Here is a 20539-nt window from a genome sequence, read left to right on the forward strand (position 1 = left end):
GGGTCGTGTTGTCAGTAATTTTGTGCTGGTCCCATAGCAAAAATGTAGGAGGGAAAAGCAGAAAAACGTATTTGCCAATATTTTTTTTTTTATAAATTTTTTTTTCAACGTTTATTTATTTTTGGGACAGAGAGAGACAGAGCATGAACGAGGGAGGGTCAGAGAGAGAGGGAGACACAGAATCGGAAGCAGGCTCCAGGCTCTGAGCCATCAGCCCAGAGCCCGACGCGGGGCTCGAACTCCCGGACCACGAGATCGTGACCTGGCTGAAGTCGGACGCTTAACCGACTGCGCCACCCAGGCGCCCCCGTATTTGCCAATATCAAAGAAGCAGCAGAAGGTTGTGCTGTGCAGACTTCACCACGCTTCTACGCTGTGTGAAATTCATGACAATTTTTCCGCCAAGTATTTTAAGTCTTTATATTTATTAGCAAATAAAACTTAAAACCTGAAAGAATTCCTTCTTAACTATTTAACAAACTATGCTGACACTCAAGCATTAACGAAACTGTTTAACTTTTTGAGTGCCGAAACCTGGAAGGGTAAATAAAGCATTGTGGGCATGACCAGAGAGAATCAGTTCTGGAAAACAATTTTCAGGATTCTTTACTCTTTGACATACCAGACTTATTTCTCCGTAACTCGTGGCTAGAAAAGTAATAAGAGAATTACTGGTGTTGCTAATGGGGTGAGAGAGTCGTGTTGGGGGGGGGGGGGGCTCGGGGCAGATGTTTAACAACTCGCAGCTGTCGCACGGCGAACAGGCTTAATGACATTACCAGGAAGAGAAAAAGAGCGCTGCCAGGACTACTTTAAAGAATTTATATTATTGTGACGTGAAAAAAGCTTAATTAGAAGCCAAAAACTGGCCTTTAATTCTGAATCAGATCCCTCGGGGTCCCACACCACTGTCACACGTGTCTGGGTACACATCCACATACGTGTTCGGCTGTAGCAAAGTTTTTCACTTATTTACTAGACGTCTTAGGAGAAAGGGGAGAAACAATTTTTTTGTCGTTTGATCTCGCTTTGGCTGGGTTCGACTTAATTCAAAATATAAACTTACTATAGGCAAAACCCCGTAAGGGATAATAGAGTGAATAAAATAACGCCTCACTATTCTCAAGGGACTTATGTGGAGAGGCTATGTATGTACATAAAAATAATACAAGGAAACAATATTATGGGAACGCTGCGGAATTATGGGGATTTGGGTGTTCAAACGCTGTTCCTTGTGGTAGAGCCTGACTTTGCCTGTAGGTATCTGTGGGCCAAAGGTCCGCTATTCTTTCATCCACACAAAAAAAGGTGTCTAAATTTTTGTAAGATGCCAAACTTAGGATCTATTTGGTTTCTAATTTAGCTGCCCTGAATTAACCATTCAGATTACTCCCCGAAAGTCTGGGTAAGAGACACCGTATTTATTTATTTATTTATTTATTTATTTATTTATTTATTTTTTAACGTTTATTTATTTTTGAGACAGAGAGACAAAGCATGAGCGGGGGAGGGTCAGAGAGAGGGAGACACAGAATCTGAAACAGGCTCCAGGCTCTGAGCTGTCAGCACAGAACCCGACACGGGGCTCGAACTCATGGAGTGCGAAATCATGACCTGGGCCGAAGTCGGCCGCTTAACCGACTGAGCCACCCAGGCGCCCCGAGACACCATATTTAGAAAAGGATGCTTACAGGGCATTCTAGCCATCCACTCCTGTAGGAATTCTAAGTTCCAAGATCAAGCAAAGTTGAGCCTCTCTCTGAATGGCTTTTACTGAATTGCACATTATGAACCGGATGGAAAACCAATAAAAATTTCACTGAAGGGGCGCCTGGGTGGCTCAGTTAAGCGTCCCAACTTCGGCTCAGGTCATGAGCTCACACATTGTGAGTTGGAGCCCCACACTGGGTTCTGTACTGACAGCTCAGAGCTTGGAGCCTGCTTCCAATTCTGTGTCTCCCTCTCTCTCTGCCCCTCCCCCGCTCGTTCTCTCTCTCTCTCTCTCTCTCTCTCTCTGTCAAAAATAAACATTAAAAAATGTTTAAATAAATTTTACTGAAAATCAAAAGGTCCAGACTTAATGAAATGCCACGTCCCCATAATACACCACCAGAGAAAGTTCTGGTGCATCTCAATCACCTTAGTAATCTTAGCTCCCACACAGTGCTGACTTTATATGCAGAGGTAACTTCAAACTTTCTAGTACACAATAAAAAAGGAAAAAAGAAACTGGTGAAATCGTTAATAATCTACTTATTTAACCCAGTGTAGCCAGGATATTATCATTTAACATGCAATCAACATAAAAGTTACTGAGATATTTTACTATTTTTCTGCGTACCAAGCCTTCAAACTCTGGTGCGCCTTTCATGCTGCTAGCACATCTCAATGACCAGTTCTATCTGAAGACTCGTGTCTACTGTATGGAACTCGCTAGAGGGCAAACTTCTTTCGGGAAACGGCCCTTTCGGGCTTCCTCCCTAACAAAACACTACAGGTCTTCTCCTTACCCCGCTTCATTCTGTATGAACAGCGGTTGTAACAATTCCACTTAGCAATTCTTCGGCGGTGAAAAGTCAGGGTGGGGGAATTGGTCAGCAGGAAATTTTAAACCCATATATCATGAAAGTAAAAAACCAAACTCTTATACTAGACGTCTTCTGGTCTATCTCCAAATGCTCTCACGGCCCCGTCCTCCAACAAAATGGCATCGCTGATGGTACAGAACAACTCCTCGTCAGGAGGATATGGAACTGGAGGTGCTGACGTTCCCGGGTTTCGTTTAGCGAGGGTCATTTTTATGACCCACGCAAAGTTACGTTTAACAGAAATTGAGAGATTTCTTAAAAATGTCTTTACATCATCTTTAAGTAAAAATATTATGGGCTTAGAAACAGTTCAACATCTCTTAAGTTTTGCACAATAACATTTTTTTACATTTTTTTAATATTTATTTTTGAGAGAGACAGCAGGGGAGGGGGAGAGAGCGAGAGGGAGACACAGAATCCAAAGCAGACTCTGCCTCTGAGCCGACAGCACAGAGCCCGACGCAGGGCTTGTACTCATGAACCATGAGATCATGACCTGAGCCGAAGTCGGACGCTCAACCGACTGAGCCACCCAGGCGCCCCTAGGACTCTCTTTGAACAAAATCTCATTATTGATAATAGGGAGACAGTGTAGCTCGGTGAAAAAAGGCACTAGCCTGAGACGGAAGATGATTTGCCTTCTAGACTTTGCTTTGTCACACATGGGTTGTGATGCTATGGAGCTCGCTGGGCCTAAATTTCTCCAGCTGTAAAATTAACGGGGGCAAAAGTACACCTCTCAGTCTCCAGAATTTACATTAAAAACTTTATCTGACAACTTCAAAATGCTTTACACTTTGAAAGCAATAGTATTTGAAGCAGATGTGACTTCCAACATGATGCCGGAAAACTGTAAAAGTGAGCTTAAATAACAAAGCCAAAACAAATGGCCAAATTGTGAAAGGAACCTAATTCTGATTATAGGCTCATTTCCTGTTCATCAGCTCCTGCTAGCTTTCCACAAATAACTAAAAATAACACTTGACGTTCTCTGTGTGAGAGAATTCATTAAAATCAGTTTACTGGTGAGACATTTTAAATTTGAGTGACTGGGGTCACTAAGTTTCACTGCTAAAACTCTGCCTCTAGGAACTCAAAGACCTAGCGCAATAAAGAAAACCATACACAAATGTATGGTCATCGAACAGAAAGCACCTAGTATTGTTGATGAAAAGATAAATCATGAAACTTTTAAACATATATTCTGCTTCCCAGGAGTAATTTCAGTTGAAGGTGGGCAGATACTAATGAGTTAGCAGAATAGTGTTCCAATGCCAAGAACAAGGGTGGTCCAGCACCTGTTCCCTAACTGACTGAGTCCTTTGTTTTGTTTTTTTTTTAAAGGATCAGTAATTTCTAAAAAATGCCTTGATGTCAGTGCACAATAGGATCTTTCAGAAATGTTTACATGTTGACAGAGGAAGTAGGATTCCCTCCCACTCATAACAAATCATGCACATAGGAATGACTCCTCTAGTCAGTATAAAATAACGCCACTGCTCTCTTGTACACATTTCATAAAGGTAATTAATATGCATTTCTTGGGAGGAGATAAGCACTAAAGAGTGAAATTATTACAGCTATATTGCTAATGCCATATGGAGCCCCAACCCAAAAGCAGCGTAACCTCTTCATCTACATGTCGAAACATTCTAGGCACGTGTCCTCCTGGCTACCTGATCTCGATTTTCCACACTCTGGTCAAAATCTGTGCCTCAGACAAATACTCTCACCATTAGGTGACAGAGCCACAAGAATCCTTGGGAAAGCAAATGAAAGGGGATTTATCTACTGCTATTTCTGAACCTGGGGTATCAGTCAAATGAAACTGATTTTGGCTAGATCGGATCTAAATAGAAACGCCTATCCTCTACAGAAATACGCGTAATGATTTGCAGTGATTTAAAAACGTGTATGTATTCTTTAAAATAAATGAAACCCACAAGTACATTTCAATAACTTTGAACTATAGGGTTATGAGTAATTCCTCCCTGTTTATTTTTCCAAATTTCTGAGCACTGAGATCGTTCTTTTGAGCTTTAAAACTGATCACACAGTTATCTATTAATGGTTAAGGCCACTTGGTAAGAATTCTGTAGAAACATGAAAACCTCATAAAGACTATAAAAATTGTTGCCTCTAACAACCAAGGAATTTATCAACAATTCAGTAATTTAAAAAAACCCTCTAAGCTCCAAAGTTTCAGACCTTAAAAATTAAGCCTCTTCTACATCATTTAAGAATCTTCCCTCTGTTCTAAAACCCAGATCTACCAATACCCGAGTTTCAAATCAAATGAGTCAGCAGCTGTCACCAATTATAAAAAGAACTTAAAACTACACTTATTTAATCCCAAAATAAGTTTTTAAAACCATTTTTTAAGAATAAAACATCAAGGGGCGCCTGGGTGGCTCAGTCGGTTAAGCGGCCGACTTCGCTCAGGTCATGATCTCACGGTCCGTGAGTTCGAGCCCCGCGTCGGGCTCTGTGCTGACAGCTCAGAGCCTGGAGCCTGTTTCACATTCTGTGTCTCCCTCTCTCTGACCCTCTCCCATTCATGCTCTGTCTCTCTCTGTCTCAAAAATCAATAAACGTTAAAAAAAATTAAAAAAAGAAAAAAGAATAAAACATCAAAACATGCTATCTCAATTCAGCAGTCTTTTAAAATTAGGGACAAAACTGGGGCTGTAAGTGCCAATAATGGGCAAATAACATGTATCAGAAACCACCAGTTGTATTCACACCAGTTCCTAAAATAGGTCTATTCTTGTAAGAGCTTTTGCAACCATTTGCAAGAAAGGGGAAAATCACAAAAGGCTTGATTTTTGCAGAAGGCACTTTATAAAAGCGTCCCAGCTCCAGTTTGGTTGGGTATAGTGTCAGAACAGGGAAATAACACAAATACCAAAATTGCAAATACCTTAACTATGGAGGACATGCGTCTTTTCTTAGTAAAAGGCATGCCTGGGTATGAGAGACAATTTGTTTCAATCTGGCACAGGGTTTGGCAAAGCTTAGGAGTAAAAGGAACAAGCAAAATATGACGGCTATGTTGTGCACGGAACAGATACTTTTAAAACTTTTAACGTTTATTTATTTTTGAGAGAGAGGGAGTGAGAGTACAAGCAGGGGAGGGGCAGAGAGAGAGGGAGACACAGAATACGAAGCAGGCTCCAGGCTCCGAGCTGCCAGCACAGAGCCAGACGTGGGGCTCCAGCTCACGAACCAGGAGATTATGACCTGAGCCGAAGTTGGATGCTTAACCGACTGAGCCACCCAAGCGCCTCTGGAACAGATAATTTAGACCTGAGAAGATGAACCATGCCTGAAAACTAAGTTTGGACGTCTCTTACATTGTCCATTACATGCCTGTGTGCAATTAAATGCCTGCCAAACTGTTCCTGGCACTTTTGTGATTCAGATAGAATACCTTACAAGGGAAATAAAGAACTCACAAGGGGGAATGTCAAATGCAGACAGAGGTTTTTCTATTAGGCCAGATCTTTTGTTGTTGCTGCTGTTTCAAGTCAGATTTGAAAGACTCGGTCTTTTCAGAAGTTCAACAAAACAATGAATTTATTTTACCCCAGTATCATTTTTTTTTAGTTTATTTTGAAAACAGAGTTTCTACTAAGCCAGTTTACAAATCTTTCTGATTTATATAGAATAGAAAAATATTCATATCCATCTTAATAAGAGTAGGCCCAAGTACGAGGTACGTTTTCTAGATGTAACTACAAACAAAATTTTATTTTTCTTTAAAGTTTATTTATTTTGAGAGAGAGAGAGAGAGAGAGAGAGAGAGAGAGAGGGAGGGAGGGAGGGAACAGGAGCAAGAGAGCAACAGGGGGAGGAGCACACAGAGAGGGAGAGGCTCCAAGCAGGTTCCGAGCTGTCAGCACAGAGCCTGACAAGGGGCTCAAACCCATGAACCTGAGCGCCAATCAAGAGTCGGACATTTAACCCACTGAGCCACCCAGGCGCCCCACTATAAATAAAAATTTTTTTAATAAAATTTTTTAATGTTTATTTATTTTTGAGAGAGAGAGAACGAACGTGCACGCGTGCATGCGCGCAGGTGGGAGAGGGGCAGAAAGAGAGGGAGACACAGAATCCAAAGCAGGCTCCAGGCTCCAAGCTGTCAGCACAGAGCCCGATGCAGGGCTCGCAATCACGAGCCATGAGATCACGACCTGAGCTGAAGTTGGACACTTAACAGACTGAGCCACCCAGGCACCCCTATAAATAAAATTTTAAAAACCAAAAGTGACTGCAACAGAATTCTACGTCGCTAACTCACTTTCCTCAGGGAGAAATATCGTCTCTTTACTCACTCAGGTGAAACAGAGAAGGAAAATGAAAAAGCAAAAGAAATGCCAAGAATCATTCGGCACTTCCTAGAGAGACACTGACACCAACCTCAGGAAAACATAATGCGTATCCCTACCATGTTAGAAAAAACAAAAAATCTGCCCACCATAATGTGGTCTAGTTCAAACTCGGAAACATTTCTATTTTTAAGAATATGCAAAAGAAAACATCTCCGCTTTACATCTTAAATAATTCTTGCTGATAAAGAGGAAATGTTTTTCTAACAGCCTGTAGAGTCAAGTCTGTCCGTAAAGGTTCATGCTGGTTTTCACTCCTGGCAACGAAAACACATTGAAGAGAAACTCCTGAAGAAAAAGCCTCATTCAAAAGTGATTTCGTTCATTAAATAGGGAAAGGGGGAGAGGGAACATTCGGATCAATCAAAAGAAGACATGAAATTATTCATGTTTTCACCCTTATCCATAAACAAGTTCAGAAGGTAATTGCATTTGTGGCAACAACTATATCCTCACAGAGATATTACTAAAAAAGGGGAAAAGACAGAATTACAAATAAGTTTAATTTTTTTTATTTTTTGAGAGAGAGAGAGAGAGAGAGAGAGAGAGAGAGAGAGAGAGAGACAGACAGTGCAAGCAGGGGAGGGGCAGAGAGAGAGGAAGACACAGAATCCAAAGCAGGCTCCAGGCTCTGAGCTGTCAGCACAGAACCTGACCCGGGGCTCAAACTTGTAACTGTGAGATCATGACCTGAGCCGAAGCCAGACGCTTAACTGACTGAGCCACCCAGGCGCCCCTAACAGATGTTTCAAAATAGGCATCAGACTCTTTTATATGGCCACCTTGTTTCAGAGGATCTTATGTAGAAAAGAAATTTCAATGGGAAATACATTTTCACCTCTCACAAAAAATAAGTTTAATCCCTCATAATTTTCCCACCAAAAGCTCATTTGAGAAATAATTTATCGCATGAGTGTACTACTATAAAATACTTTAAAAGACCAAGGTCATAACTTACGTACGTAGTTTCAAAAACATTATGAGGATTCAGGTGCAAGTAGCTGAACGGGAAAAAGAGAGGAAGCTATCCACCGGGCACAGAGATGATCTCATTCCTGTATATAAAAAGGCATCAAAAGGCACTCTGCTCATGCTTTTTCCCAATGGTATTTCTGAGCGATGAAGATCCCCAGATTACTATTAATACTAAAAAGCTGACTAAAGTACCTTTACTATCAGAAAACATGAAATTCGGAACAAAAACCACTAGGGAGAGAGGATCCCTCGCATCAAAAAGTTCTCTGTAATGCATGAGGTGACTCAAGAGTGTAATAATCTACTGCAACTGAAATCTGGAAATGCGGGGCTTGAAAAATACCAACAGTATAGATCACCCAGGAAAAAGACAACGGCTTCCTCTCAACCAGACCCCAAAAGCAGGAGGTAAACACCCAAAGTTACGTTTTAGAGTCTTTGGATTTAAATAACGATCCACATCCTTTGAGATGGAAATTCGAATGAGCCGCCCTAAGAAATATCTCAAGAGGTGAGAGGGGAAACAGATGAAATTCAATGGAGGGGAAAAAAAAAAAAAAAAGCAAATGCGATTCAAAGCTTAAAGGATCCAACAGGAACTTCTGAGGCAATGAACACACAGAAGAAATCCTAAACTGTGTGAAACAAAACTGGAAGACATGGAGACGGTAGAAGGTCGTGCAAGGAAGCAGTGTGCACAGATCCCTCTTCCCTCTAAGGGAGGTGTGGATGTGCATTTCTTCAGAACACTAAAGATCTAAGACTCTTTATCTGCTCATTTTTCTTACACGCCAGAGCTGGAAAATCTCGAGCGTGGGGGGTCCAACCGAGGAGGAGGGAAACCCTATGCCACTGAAGACTACATTCTGATAAGCAGGCTGAGTCCATCGCAAAATGTTAAAACCAAGTTTTATTTCAATCTGCCAAACTGGAGACATACGGTGACCTCGACACATCTCTGTAAACTCCTTTCCTTGCAAAAAAAAAAAAAAAAAAAAAAAAAAAAAAAAACAGACGATGGTGAAGAAAGGAGCGTTTCTGAGGTTTGGACAAAGTAACACATAGCAGAACCTCAGGAAAAGCTTCATTTAGCTTTCTTTTAAACATTAAGGTTTTTCCTGGAGTAACCCCTCAAACCATTCAATGTCAGCAATGCCATAAAAGAGAAACCCTGGCCCACATTCGTTTACGAAGCTGCTTTTAAAGGCTGTTTTTAAAAATGGCAGTCCTTTTCCTTGGCCAACCCTACCACCTTCCACCAGATGGCTTGTCCCCATCCTCTCGGCGAAAGAAAAAGCAAATAAAAACTACACCGGAAGTATTTAGTGGGAGGATAAGCTGTACGAAACCGTCACTGAACGGTCGGGCACGTTTCCAGTCGGTCCATCACCTACAGCGTCATTTCTAACCCCCTTCGGCAGCCCGAACAGCGCGGCCACCTCCTGAAGGAAAGAGGGGTGGGGGCAGGTCCTCAGTAGAGGTTGTCAGTGTTGGTGCTCCGAGGGGTCTTGATCTTCTCGATGTTTTTGAGGATCACATCATGCAGGGTGGCGTACTGGTTCCGCACGTGCAGCAGGATCTGGCGCACGCTCAGGTACTCGTTTTCGTCCACCTCGGCTACCGTGCGGCGATAATCTTCCACCTGGGGGTACTTCACGATCTTGGACACCAGCTTGGCCCTGGTGTTGTAGTAGGTGGAGAAGCGGCGCAGATAGGAGGCTGCCGTGCTCTCCACGGTCCACAGCTGGTCCACGGTGTCCTCCTGGACGGACACTCCGAAGTTGTTGCCGTCCTCCACCTTCGGGATGAGCAGCTGCACCCACATGCGCACCGTGTTGCATTTCTCCCTCAGCAGCTCGATCTCGGGTTTCACCCGCTCGATCAGCTCCACCAGATGCTGGTTGCTCCGCAGCAGCTGTCCCTCACCGCCCGGCAGTGCCGGCACTTTGACCGAGGGCTGGGTCTGCGGAGGCGGCGGGTCCCGGTTGGGCCCGTCCCCCGCGGTGTCGGGGGCGGCGGGGGGCTCCGGGGCCGGCACCGAACGGATTCTGGACAGGTCTTGCAGGCGCAGCTCCTGGACCCGACTATCCAGCTCCGACAGCTTCTGAGGGAAGAAGGTGGACACCAGATCCTCGGCCTCCTGCGCGATGCGGGCCCGAAACGAATCCACTTTCCCCCGTACGTCCTGCTCCAGCTTCAGCGGGGAAGCCATGACGTCCAGGGCGTCGAGGGTCGGGGCGGCGGACACTACCCGGGCTCCCCCCGCGGCCGGCGGGCCGGCCTTGGGCTTCCGCCGCCACGGCCAACTCCCAACAGACCATGCCCAGCCACGCCGGAAGTGACGTCCCGGACTCCCGGCGGCGCGGCCAGGCCCGCGGTGGGTGGGGAGCGGAAGGAGCCACGTGCCGACCGCGCCCACCGGACAACGCCCCAGCCAGGCGGCCCTGGCACCTGTGTGTGTGCAGTGGGGGTCCCGGGGGGGGGGGGGGGGGGGCTGCGGATCTAGTTCCCCGAGCGGTCTCCCACCCCCACCCCCGGCCTCCCGGCCGGAAGCCTGCGCAGGAAAGACGGTGCCAAAGAACATCGGTAAACTTGAGCACTGTGAGGACCAAGCAGACGAGTCGATGTACTTTATACATAGGAGCTCAAGGAGATCCACGATCGCTCTACTTTTACTTTTCATTTTCCTGAAATACTTTCCTTTTGTTCTTTGCAACACCATAGTGCATACCTTGGATTTTATACTGAAATTATTAAAGTTTAGATCAAAAAAGGATTATTCTAAAGATGTTATAAGTTCTGAACGTAACTGTCACCTCAGTTGAACTGCAAACTTCCTCAGGGCATAGGCCAAGTCTTAATTTGTCTCCGCTGCATGTGGCACAATGCCTGGTGTGGAGCAGGTGCTCAATACCCGTCTGATGAAATAACCTTGAATTAGTAAGATTTTAGCAAACCATGACTTCACAAGATCTAGAACAAAAAAGTATCAACAAGACATGTTACAGGTTGGTCTCCGCAGCAAGTGGACAGAGATTGCTTCCAGGAAATTTATTAGGGACTGTTCTTAACCAAAGGACCCCTGGAAAGGAAGAGCTACAGCAGAGGGAGAAGCTGATGAAAGCTCTAAGCCTCAGCTGACCCCATGGGGAAGGGGAAAGCCCCTTCACAGTTGTCCAAAGTTGAGGACAAGGCAATTCCTGAAGCGGGCTGTTTGGAAAGAAATTCCTTAGCTCTGAGGCACGACCTGGGGAGCTCAAAGCTCCAAGAACACGTGTACCACAGTAAGATAACTAGACTAACAAACTAGCATTCACTTGTATTCAAGTCAACTGTGTTCAGCCCCAATTAGGGGATGAAATTTCTGTGTTTCGATCATTTCAGGTCTTGGAATGTGACAAAGGTGTGGTAGAGGGAATTATATTTTCAACGATGTGTGTATGGGGATAAAGGTGTATACATATTGTGGTGTGTATGGGGTGGGTATTGGGGAACTACTGGTAAGCTGGATCTTCAGGTAGGAGGGAAAGTGGCAGGAAACGAGGCAGGAGGTAAGCAAGGACCAGCTCCTAGAGGCAGGGCCCTGTTTGCCACGATTAAGGAACTTGGATTTAATAAAAAGCCAGTGAAGGGCAGGGAAAACACAAACACACACACACATACACATACACATACACAGATGGAGGACTTCAGTGGTCGAGGTAGATCTGAAGAGGAGAATAGAGACTGCTGATAGAATCCAAAGCATGCCTCAAAGTGATGGCAATGGGGCTGGAGAGAAGAATACAGAGTTTTAGGAAGTACAATTAATAGTACATGCTGATAGTTTTGGATATGAAGAGATGAGAAAAGCCAGAATTCAATACTAATTTTTTCTTTTTGTGGTTAAAGGAAGAATTTCTATTTATACCTACATTAAACCTCTCCTAAGAGATAACTTGGATATACATATATTTTTACACACGCAAATTTACATTCAAGTTAATGGGAATTTAGATAGAGCGATCACACGGGAAAGGAAAATCCAATCTTGAAACATGACCACAGCTTTCCCACATCTTGATTTTCTTCATAAGTTTGGCTATAACAGATTACAAGAGAGCTACTATAGAAATTCTCTTTAATTGAAAAATATCCTCAGTGCTATATATGGTTTATCAAATGGTTACTCTTTTTTTCTTATTCCAAATTCTTATTTAAATTCTAGTTAGTTAACATTTAGTGTAATACTGGTTTCTGGAGTACAATTTAGTGATTCATCACTTAAGTAAAACACCCAGTGCTCACCACAACAAGCGTCTTCCTTAGTACCCATAACCCACTTAACCCATCCCACTTCCACCTCCCTCCATCAACCTTCAGTTAATTCTCTATCATTAAGAGTCTTTTACGGTTTGCTTCCCTGTCTCTTTTTTTGCCCCTTCAAATATGTTCATCTGCTTTGTGTCCCAGATTCCACATATGAGTGAAATCATATGGTATTTGTCTTTCTCTGGTGGACTTACTTTGCTTAGCATAATACACTCTAGCTCCATCCCCATCATTCCAACTGGCGGTATTTCACTCTTATTGACGGCGGAGTAATATTCCACTGTATATACCACATCTTCTCTATCCATTCATCAGTTGATGGACACCTGGGCTCTTTACAAAGTTTGGCTATTGCTGATAGTACTGGTACAGACATCGGGTTGCACTGTCCCTTCAAATCAGTATTTTTGTATCCTTTGGGTAAATACCTAGTAGTACAACTGCTGGATCGTGGGGCAGTTTGGTTACTCTATTTTCAAAGAGAAAATATTTCTAGTTGCTCTTTTAAATAACGGAGGACTTTTTGTATTATGACACTGACTAATGCAGCCATTTATATGAAATTCTTTTCTTTAGTTGTCTGATGACAGGCTCTAAAATCCTTGGGGAGGGGGCTCAGCTGCTCTTTTTTCTGGCGTGGTGTAAGAATTGTATTCATTCACAACGTTTCTTGTCCTTGTTGATGAAAGCAACAGTTGGTAGGAAAATGACAGCTCCTACTGCTGCTTTCCCCACTGACCATCGGCAACCAGCAGTTGTTTTTAAAAATTATTTAATGCACTTGCATGCCATGATTCCACCCATGAAATGGACACCGAGTGCTAACAGGTGGAAGAAAGCCACGAACAGCTGTGTAGTGTTGTCTTGTTCAGGTTTCTCCTTTCTCCACAGCCCAGCAGGGTTCAGCATGTACGGATACCAAGACTGACACACCACTCTTCTTTTAGTAATACCTACAGATTTACGGATTGATTTATCCTTTAAATATCCTCCAGCTCTGAAACTAAGCCTGTAAAGAAAGGATTCTGTGGTCCTATGTATGAGTTCCATTTAGCGAATTAGTCTAAGCAACTATTGTGTCAACTCTTGGATATAGATGTAATTTCTATTTAATTTACACAATTACTTTGGCTTTATAGCTATAAATCTAGAAGTTTAAGATGCTTTGAGAACTTAATGTTTGTATATGCTTAAAACGATGCCTAACAATGGAGAATTTCTTCTTTAAAGAAATTACTTCCTTTAAAAGTACAAACCCTCTTGTAACATCTGGTACAAACAACTGCAGTTACCTTCTTAAAATGCATGTCTGGCCACATTTCCATCTTCTACAGGGTACGGACCAGATTCGTTAGGCATGGCCCACAGGTTCCTCCACGAATGGACCCTGCCATCTTTTATTTCCCAGAAGCTACTCTCCATCTCAACAGAGGCTCTCTCCTACGTCCTCTGCACTTACGTATTCACCTCTCTCTGTGTGAACGCCACACTGCCTCCTCCTCCTCCCGCTCTACCCTACTCGTTCCCCCTTCTAGAATCAACTCAAGGGGTGTTCGGTGAAGAAACCTACCCAGGTACCACCCCCTCCTTCCTCGGTGAGGTTAGTGTTCTGGGCACAAGTTACATAGTGTAGTAATATCTAGCTGCCGAGAAGGTTAAATGAAACAACTTACCTCAAACAGCTAGGACACTAAATGCTCCCGAAATAGTAGTTCTGTTTGTAATCTCAGAGTATTCTGCATGTATCTCTTTCACAGTTCCTATCACAGTGTTGTCATTTTAGATTTACAAATCACTTGTCTCCACTATGATAACCTCTTGGAGGACAAGGATTTTAGCTTATTCATTTTTATACAGTCTATGGTAGCACAGTGTCTGCTAAAAGCAAGTGTTCAATGAACATTTACTGAATGAATAAATGAATTAATGAAGCAAAATAGGATAAAACTTATCAGACGGGACCTGACTAGCAGAAGACATGGGACTCTCAAGCAGCTCATCTTTCTCTTTTTTTTTCCTCCCTGGAAAGTTGCTCAACTGTGCAACATCCCTCCTGGGAGTCCTCTCTGCCGTCTTTTGGGCTGGGCTCTTCAGGGATTTAGACAGGAAAGGTAGGACACAGATTTCTGTCTCCCACCAACAGGATGCCAAGTTTGACATTCTGCTTCTGACTGTGGTAACAGACCAGAAATCTGGGAGTCACAGGATTGCTGAGTTCTACACGATCACCCTCGCTTAACTACCTGGAGCTGCTCTGTAGAAGAGTAGTTACGCGGTGCTACGTGTTTGTGCAAAACGAACATATTGGGGAGCAGTAGAGAGGTACACACAAGGAATAAGGGTGATGCTGGCTCTGACTCATGCTCCTACTGTTTATTTATAGCTTCTTATTAGTATGAGATTTGTTTTATTTGGCAAGAGTACAAGATTTCAACGGACTGAGAGAGGAAGATGTAAGAAAATGCCTAAGCGTAAAACTTCTACAGCTGAATAATAATCTGTAACTCGGTGCTGTGTCAACAGGCTCCCGAGGGGCTGGTGCAAGCTGAAACCACTCCAGAATCACAGATTTCATGAGCTGCAGACTTTACTGCGAAAAGTATAGTAGTGGTTAACTCAAGATTTTATTCCTTCATAGACACTTCCATTTATAAATGCTAAATTCACTAGGTGAGGCTACATTTTTTTTATACAAAATATGCACAATGAGTTTTTAATTTCTCTAATTTCCACCAGCAGCGATGGTCAAAAATCAAAATTTTTAATTTAACAACATATGCCGCAGATTTTATACGCTTCAACCTGAAAACAAAAGTACTTTCTCAATGTTCATTTAAAAGTATGCTCTGGGGCGCCTGGGTGGCGCAGTCGGTTAAGCGTCCGACTTCAGCCAGGTCGCGATCTTGCGGTCCGGGAGTTCGAGCCCCGCGTCAGGCTCTGGGCTGATGGCTCGGAGCCTGGAGCCTGTTTCCGATTCTGTGTCTCCCTCTCTCTCTGCCCCTCCCCCGTTAGTGCTCTGTCTCTCTCTGTCCCAAAAATAAATAAACGTTAAAAAATAAATAAATAAATAAAAAATAAAAGTATGCTCTGTCCTCTGACCCTGATTTTCCTTCTTGGCATTTCCCACAAACTGACATTCGTTTTACCTATTTGTGTATTTGTCGCTAGAACATAAAAGTGAGGGCTTTGTTTTATCACTGGATTCTTTAGAATGAGAACAGCCTGGAATATAATGGCTATCCCATAAACATTTTGTTGGATGAATATGGGTAAAATGGTTCAATCTCTTAATAATTCTTTGAGGACAGCTGCATTTGGAAGAGTGTTTTTTTTTTTTTAATTATGAAAGTAAAGCAATTAATCAAATAGTCACACTTAGCATGAATAAAAGTTTTCTGGATAATAAACTCAATTTTTTTTTAAGTTTATTTATTTGAGAGAGAGAGTGTGCGCATACACGCATGTGTGGGAGGGAAGGGGCAGAGAGAGAGGAAGAGAGAGAATCCCAAGCAGCTTCTGTCAGTCCAACACGGGGCTCGAATTCACAAACTGAGATCATGACTTAAGCCAAAATCAAGAGTCAGATACTTAACTGACTGAGCTACTCAGACGCCTAAAATCAATTCTTGAAAGATTTGAAGAAAGAAATCTTTTATGCTCTAAGGGTATCTTATATTCATCTTTTCTCTTAAAGAGCAACAAAAGAGGCACGACTGGGTTTTTAGAAATTTGGATTTGGTATTTATCACTACCATTCACCTTCTTAAAATAGAACTGTTTGTTTCAAAATGAAATTACGAACTGCATTTTGATAGATGGAAGGTACGCCTTCCTAGCTTTATATTTTAAAGTCAGGTCAACTACCCAGAACTACAGTAAAATCTCAAAAATACAAATAAAAACAATGGAGTGTGGACCTGTTTTTAGTTCTATTAACTTTTTGCTTAAGAACACTATATTCTTCCTCAGGACACCTGGGTGGCTCAGTCGGTTAAGCGCCCGACTTCAGCTAGGTCACGATCTCGCGGTCCATGAGTTCGAGCCCCACGTCGGGCTCTGGGCTAATGGCTCAGAGCGTGGAGCCTGCTTCCAATTCTGTGTCTCCCTCTCTCTCTGCCCCTCCCCCATTTATGCCCTGTCTCTCTCTGTCTCAAAAATAAATAAACGTTTAAAAAAAAAAAAAAAAAAGAACACTATATTCTTCCTAATCTAAACTGAACACAAACTTGGTAAAATAATCCTAGGAGGAGAACAGCTTTCAAATAATTAGCGATCATCGAGGCACAGAAATGAGATTGACCGTTTCTTTCTGTATGGTGCACTATTATAAATAACTAGATATTTTACTAAAAAATAAGATAAACTGTATAACTTAAAAAGCTGACCCCCAAACCTCAGACTTCAGTGAAGCTGTTATATCAGAATTGACTTGAGCTATTTTAAAATCTGAATTCAAGTTCTTTCATCAGTAATTTTTTAATATGTTTAATAACCTATAGATTTCTTTTAAAAAAAGATTTTATTTTTAAGTAATCTCTATACCCAGCATGGGGCTCGAACTTATAACCCTAAGATCAAGAATCACATGCTCTACCGAGTCAACCAGGTACCCCTAAATTATGGACTTCTATTATATATAATAATGTAAGGTAATAGGTTCCATCTAAAAATGAGAAAGAACCATAACTTTGTACAATGACATGTATTAATAATTACCAAACCTGTGCTGATGGAACTGTTTTGAAATCTATGTAGGGGTGCCTGGGTGGCTCAGTCAGTTGAGCGTCTGACTTCGGCTCAGGTTCACAGTTCCTGAGTTCGAGCCCTGCATCGGGCTCTGTGCTGACAGCTCAGAGCCCGGAGCCTGCTTCCGATTCTGTGTCTCCCTATCTCTCTGCCCCTTCCCCGCTCATGCTCTTTCTCTCAAAAATAAAACGGAAAAAATATATATTAAAAAATTAAAATCTATGTACGATAGTGTTCATTCCATTAACACTTGTAAGAAAACAATAAAGACTGGCTTCGTGCTACACATGAAAATCACGTTTATTATATCCTCTGGATGAATTCATGACATACCATGTGGCTCTGATATCAATAGGGAAAGGTCAGGTTAAAGGCTACATAGTTTCTTCTCAATTATCAGCTGATGTCACCAAATGCATCAAAACAAATGCGACACAGTCAATCTGAATAAACACTAAAAATAGGAGAGTGGGTTATATCCCTTCCCCATCACATGAGAATCTGGTGAAACGGGAAGACAACAGAAAGAAGGATCAAAGGAAGCCAATCTCTCACACGCTTTCTAGGCAGGGCAGAGCTTGGAGTGAAACCAGGTTAAGAGGTGGGTGGAAAGCCTGTTTGAGGTTATGGCTGATCCTGCTAATAACCTTCTCCCTGGGGGCTGGGAGCCCAGGAAGAGGGAGAGCCCTCTGTAGGGTCCCCAGGTGATCTTTCCTCCCCACCCCTGCATGAGGCAGATGCAAGCCGCCTGCTGAGCGCAAGCCCCCCCCCCGTGGAATGGCCCTGCCTGGGAATGCCCGCCACACCCACCCTCTCCTTTTTTTCTAGTCAAACACTGTTCACTCCTTGGCCTGCATCCCTCCCTCCTCTCTAAATCTTTACTTCTGATTTCTATTTCATGGAATCGGGGACTAAAGTTAAACTACAACAACGCCACCAATACCAAGTCTTGCAAGAAATAATACAAAGAAACTTGATAAAAAATATTAATTAAAAAGTAAAAAAAAAAAAAAAAAGTAAAAGAACAGAAAAGCTGGTGTCTGCTGTCACTCGGTTTTCTGTACATCATCAAAGTCTCGAGTTTCTGCAGACATTATGTGAAATGAACAATGAATTAGCACCAATACAGGAAATATTTAAAAGAACTCTAAAATCACTTTTTAAAGGCTAGTGTAAGAGATTATAGACTACTGAGGAAAATTCTGGGCATATCTGTGTTTGGAAAGCCCTTCCTTTCAAATTTATGATTCCCTTTCCCCCCCAAAAGTGACAAAGGGTAGGTCTAAACTATCGAAATCAAACCTTCATAGACCTAGTTGGAAAATGAATGGTAATGTAAAAGCCACTGTAAAATCTTGCATATTTCATTCTTTGCAAAGATGCCAATTAGGTTCTGTCTGTTGATGGATGTTAAGGAAAAACAGCATCAAAATGAATCTCTATGGTGAGCTGAAGTTGGGAGGGATCATGGATGATTTGCTACATCTAATGGAAAACAATCTCCCCTTGCCATCCATTTATAGGTTCTTCCAACTGTGGCCATATGTTTCAAAGGTCAGTCCCCCTAATGACAGACACATCACATACTGAACACCTACTATGTGTTAAGTACTGTGCTAGTACTTGATTTATTATTTCATTTAAACTTATTAACCTAGGAAAAAGTAACTGTTAATATTACTATATTAGAGATAAGGATCCTGAGGCTCTGAAAAGTCTTTCCTGATAGTCTTTGAGTCTGCTTGCAGTAAAACAGTGCTGGTTGAAATCCAAATTCATTGGACCCCAAAGCCCAGGCCTCATGACTGCCTACAAAACAAATGCTCTATCAGTCCTCCAAAAGTTTTCCCAACTAAACTAAAAAGTAATGACTCCCCCAAAAGTTATTTTCTCCATTAAACTAAAAAGTAGTGACTCATTAAAAAAAAAAAAAAAAAAGTAATGACTCATGACTTAGTAAAAAGACTTTTTTTTCTTATTTCTGAATAAGGCTGCACAATGTTACAGGATGAATGAACTACCTGTATACCCTGTGCTATTTTTCTATTTAAGCCAATGTCTAAAATGTGTGTCTACACATATTCGAACGTACGTAATATATATACTTTTTTTTTAAAAGATTAATTCTAGGGCCTAATTCTGCAGCTCTCTTTAAATGAAGGGAAAAAACTACTAGCAGATTAAACAAAAAGTAACAGTTCTTCTAAGAACTTTAATTTTAGTTCCTCTTTCACTTACTTTCTGTGTATTTCCTACTGCTGTGATATATATGTGCACATGTTATGTGTTTATTTCATCTGGTCTCCAGAATCTTGGTTTGGCAATATCTTCCGCTACCCATTACACTTTTGCTATAATTATCTACAGTATATGTTATGTTTCCAAAGAGTATAAATAACATTTCATTGGTTAAGTATAAAGACTGGAAATTTGAGGGTGAGGAAGTTCAATCACAGGATACTGTTTTAAGAAGTTCCAGCAAAGTGTACAACCTAACAAGACTTAAGGCTAACACAAAGAAAACTGAAGCCTGGTATATAACCTTTTAAGCCTGGCTTTGGTTTAGTTCTCCTTTTAAAAGCTACTGGATGAAAACCTAGCACTATCACACGACACTGGATGCCATGTATAAAAAATGAACTCTGATTCATCCCCGCACCATTTACAAAAATTAACTCAATACGGATCACAGACCTACGTGAAAACCTAAAACTGTAAAACTTTTAGAAGAAAACATGAGAAAATCTTTGTGACTTCGGGTTGTGTAAAGATTTCTCACAACAACAAAAACTATCCATGAAAGAAAAAGCTGATAAACTGGACTTCATCAAAATTAAGAATTTCCACTCTTTGAAAAACACCGATAAGAAATTGAGAAGTCAAGGGGCACCCGGGTGACTCCGTCGGTTGAGCATCCAACTTCGGCTCAGGTCATGATGTCACGGTTTGTGAGCGGGAGCCCCGCATCGGGCTCTGTGCTGACGGCTCAGAGCCTGGAGCCTGCTTCGGATTCTGTGTCTCCCTCTCTCTCTGCCCTACCCCACACACGCTCTTGTCTCTCTCGGTCTCTCAAAAATAAATGTTAAAAAAAAAAAAAAGAATTTAAGAAATTGAGAAGTCAAGCAAGAGATTGGGAGAAAATGTATCCAACTCACATATCTGATAAAGAACTTCTATCTAAGAATATACAAAGAACTTTCAAGCCAATTACAAGAGAACAAACAACTCGATTGAAAATGGGCAAAAGATACGAAGACACTTCACCAAGAGTCTGTGGATGCCAAATACGTATGTGAAAAGAAGGTTGAAATTATTAGTCATCAGGGAAATGCCAGTGAAAACCACGCCCTATGACTACACACCTACCAGAAAGGCTACAGGGAAAGAGACTGGCCACCCCCAGCGCTGGTGAGGACGTACAGGTACTGCACGCTCCTTACTTCTGAGAACATAAAGTGGTACAACTGCTCTGGAAAACAGTTTGGCCGTTTCTTAAAAAGCCAAGTACACATCTACCATGTAACCCAACCA

General features: G+C 42.1%; 2 protein-coding genes across 7 annotated transcripts in view; both read right to left on the bottom strand.

Annotated features, from left to right (window-relative positions):
- Window positions 1-20539, bottom strand: part of ATF6 (activating transcription factor 6) — a 205015-nt gene that overhangs the window by 79738 nt on the left and 104738 nt on the right. The window lies entirely within an intron of this gene.
- LOC123382820 (proteasome activator complex subunit 3-like) lies at window positions 7612-12338 on the bottom strand. Its single transcript, XM_045048953.1, has one exon. The coding sequence runs from the start codon at window positions 10671-10673 to the stop codon at window positions 9423-9425; it is 1251 nt and encodes a 416-aa protein (XP_044904888.1). The 5' UTR covers window positions 10674-12338; the 3' UTR covers window positions 7612-9422.

This window comes from Felis catus, chromosome F1 (genome assembly GCF_018350175.1).
Source record: "Felis catus isolate Fca126 chromosome F1, F.catus_Fca126_mat1.0, whole genome shotgun sequence".
Lineage (NCBI taxonomy): Eukaryota > Metazoa > Chordata > Mammalia > Carnivora > Felidae > Felis > Felis catus.

What these genes read in the sequence shown, in the direction of transcription:
- LOC123382820 (XM_045048953.1), bottom strand. Translation starts at nt 10,673, where the DNA reads ATGGTGTTGCAAAGAACAAAAGGAAAGTATTTCAGGAAAATGAAAAGT.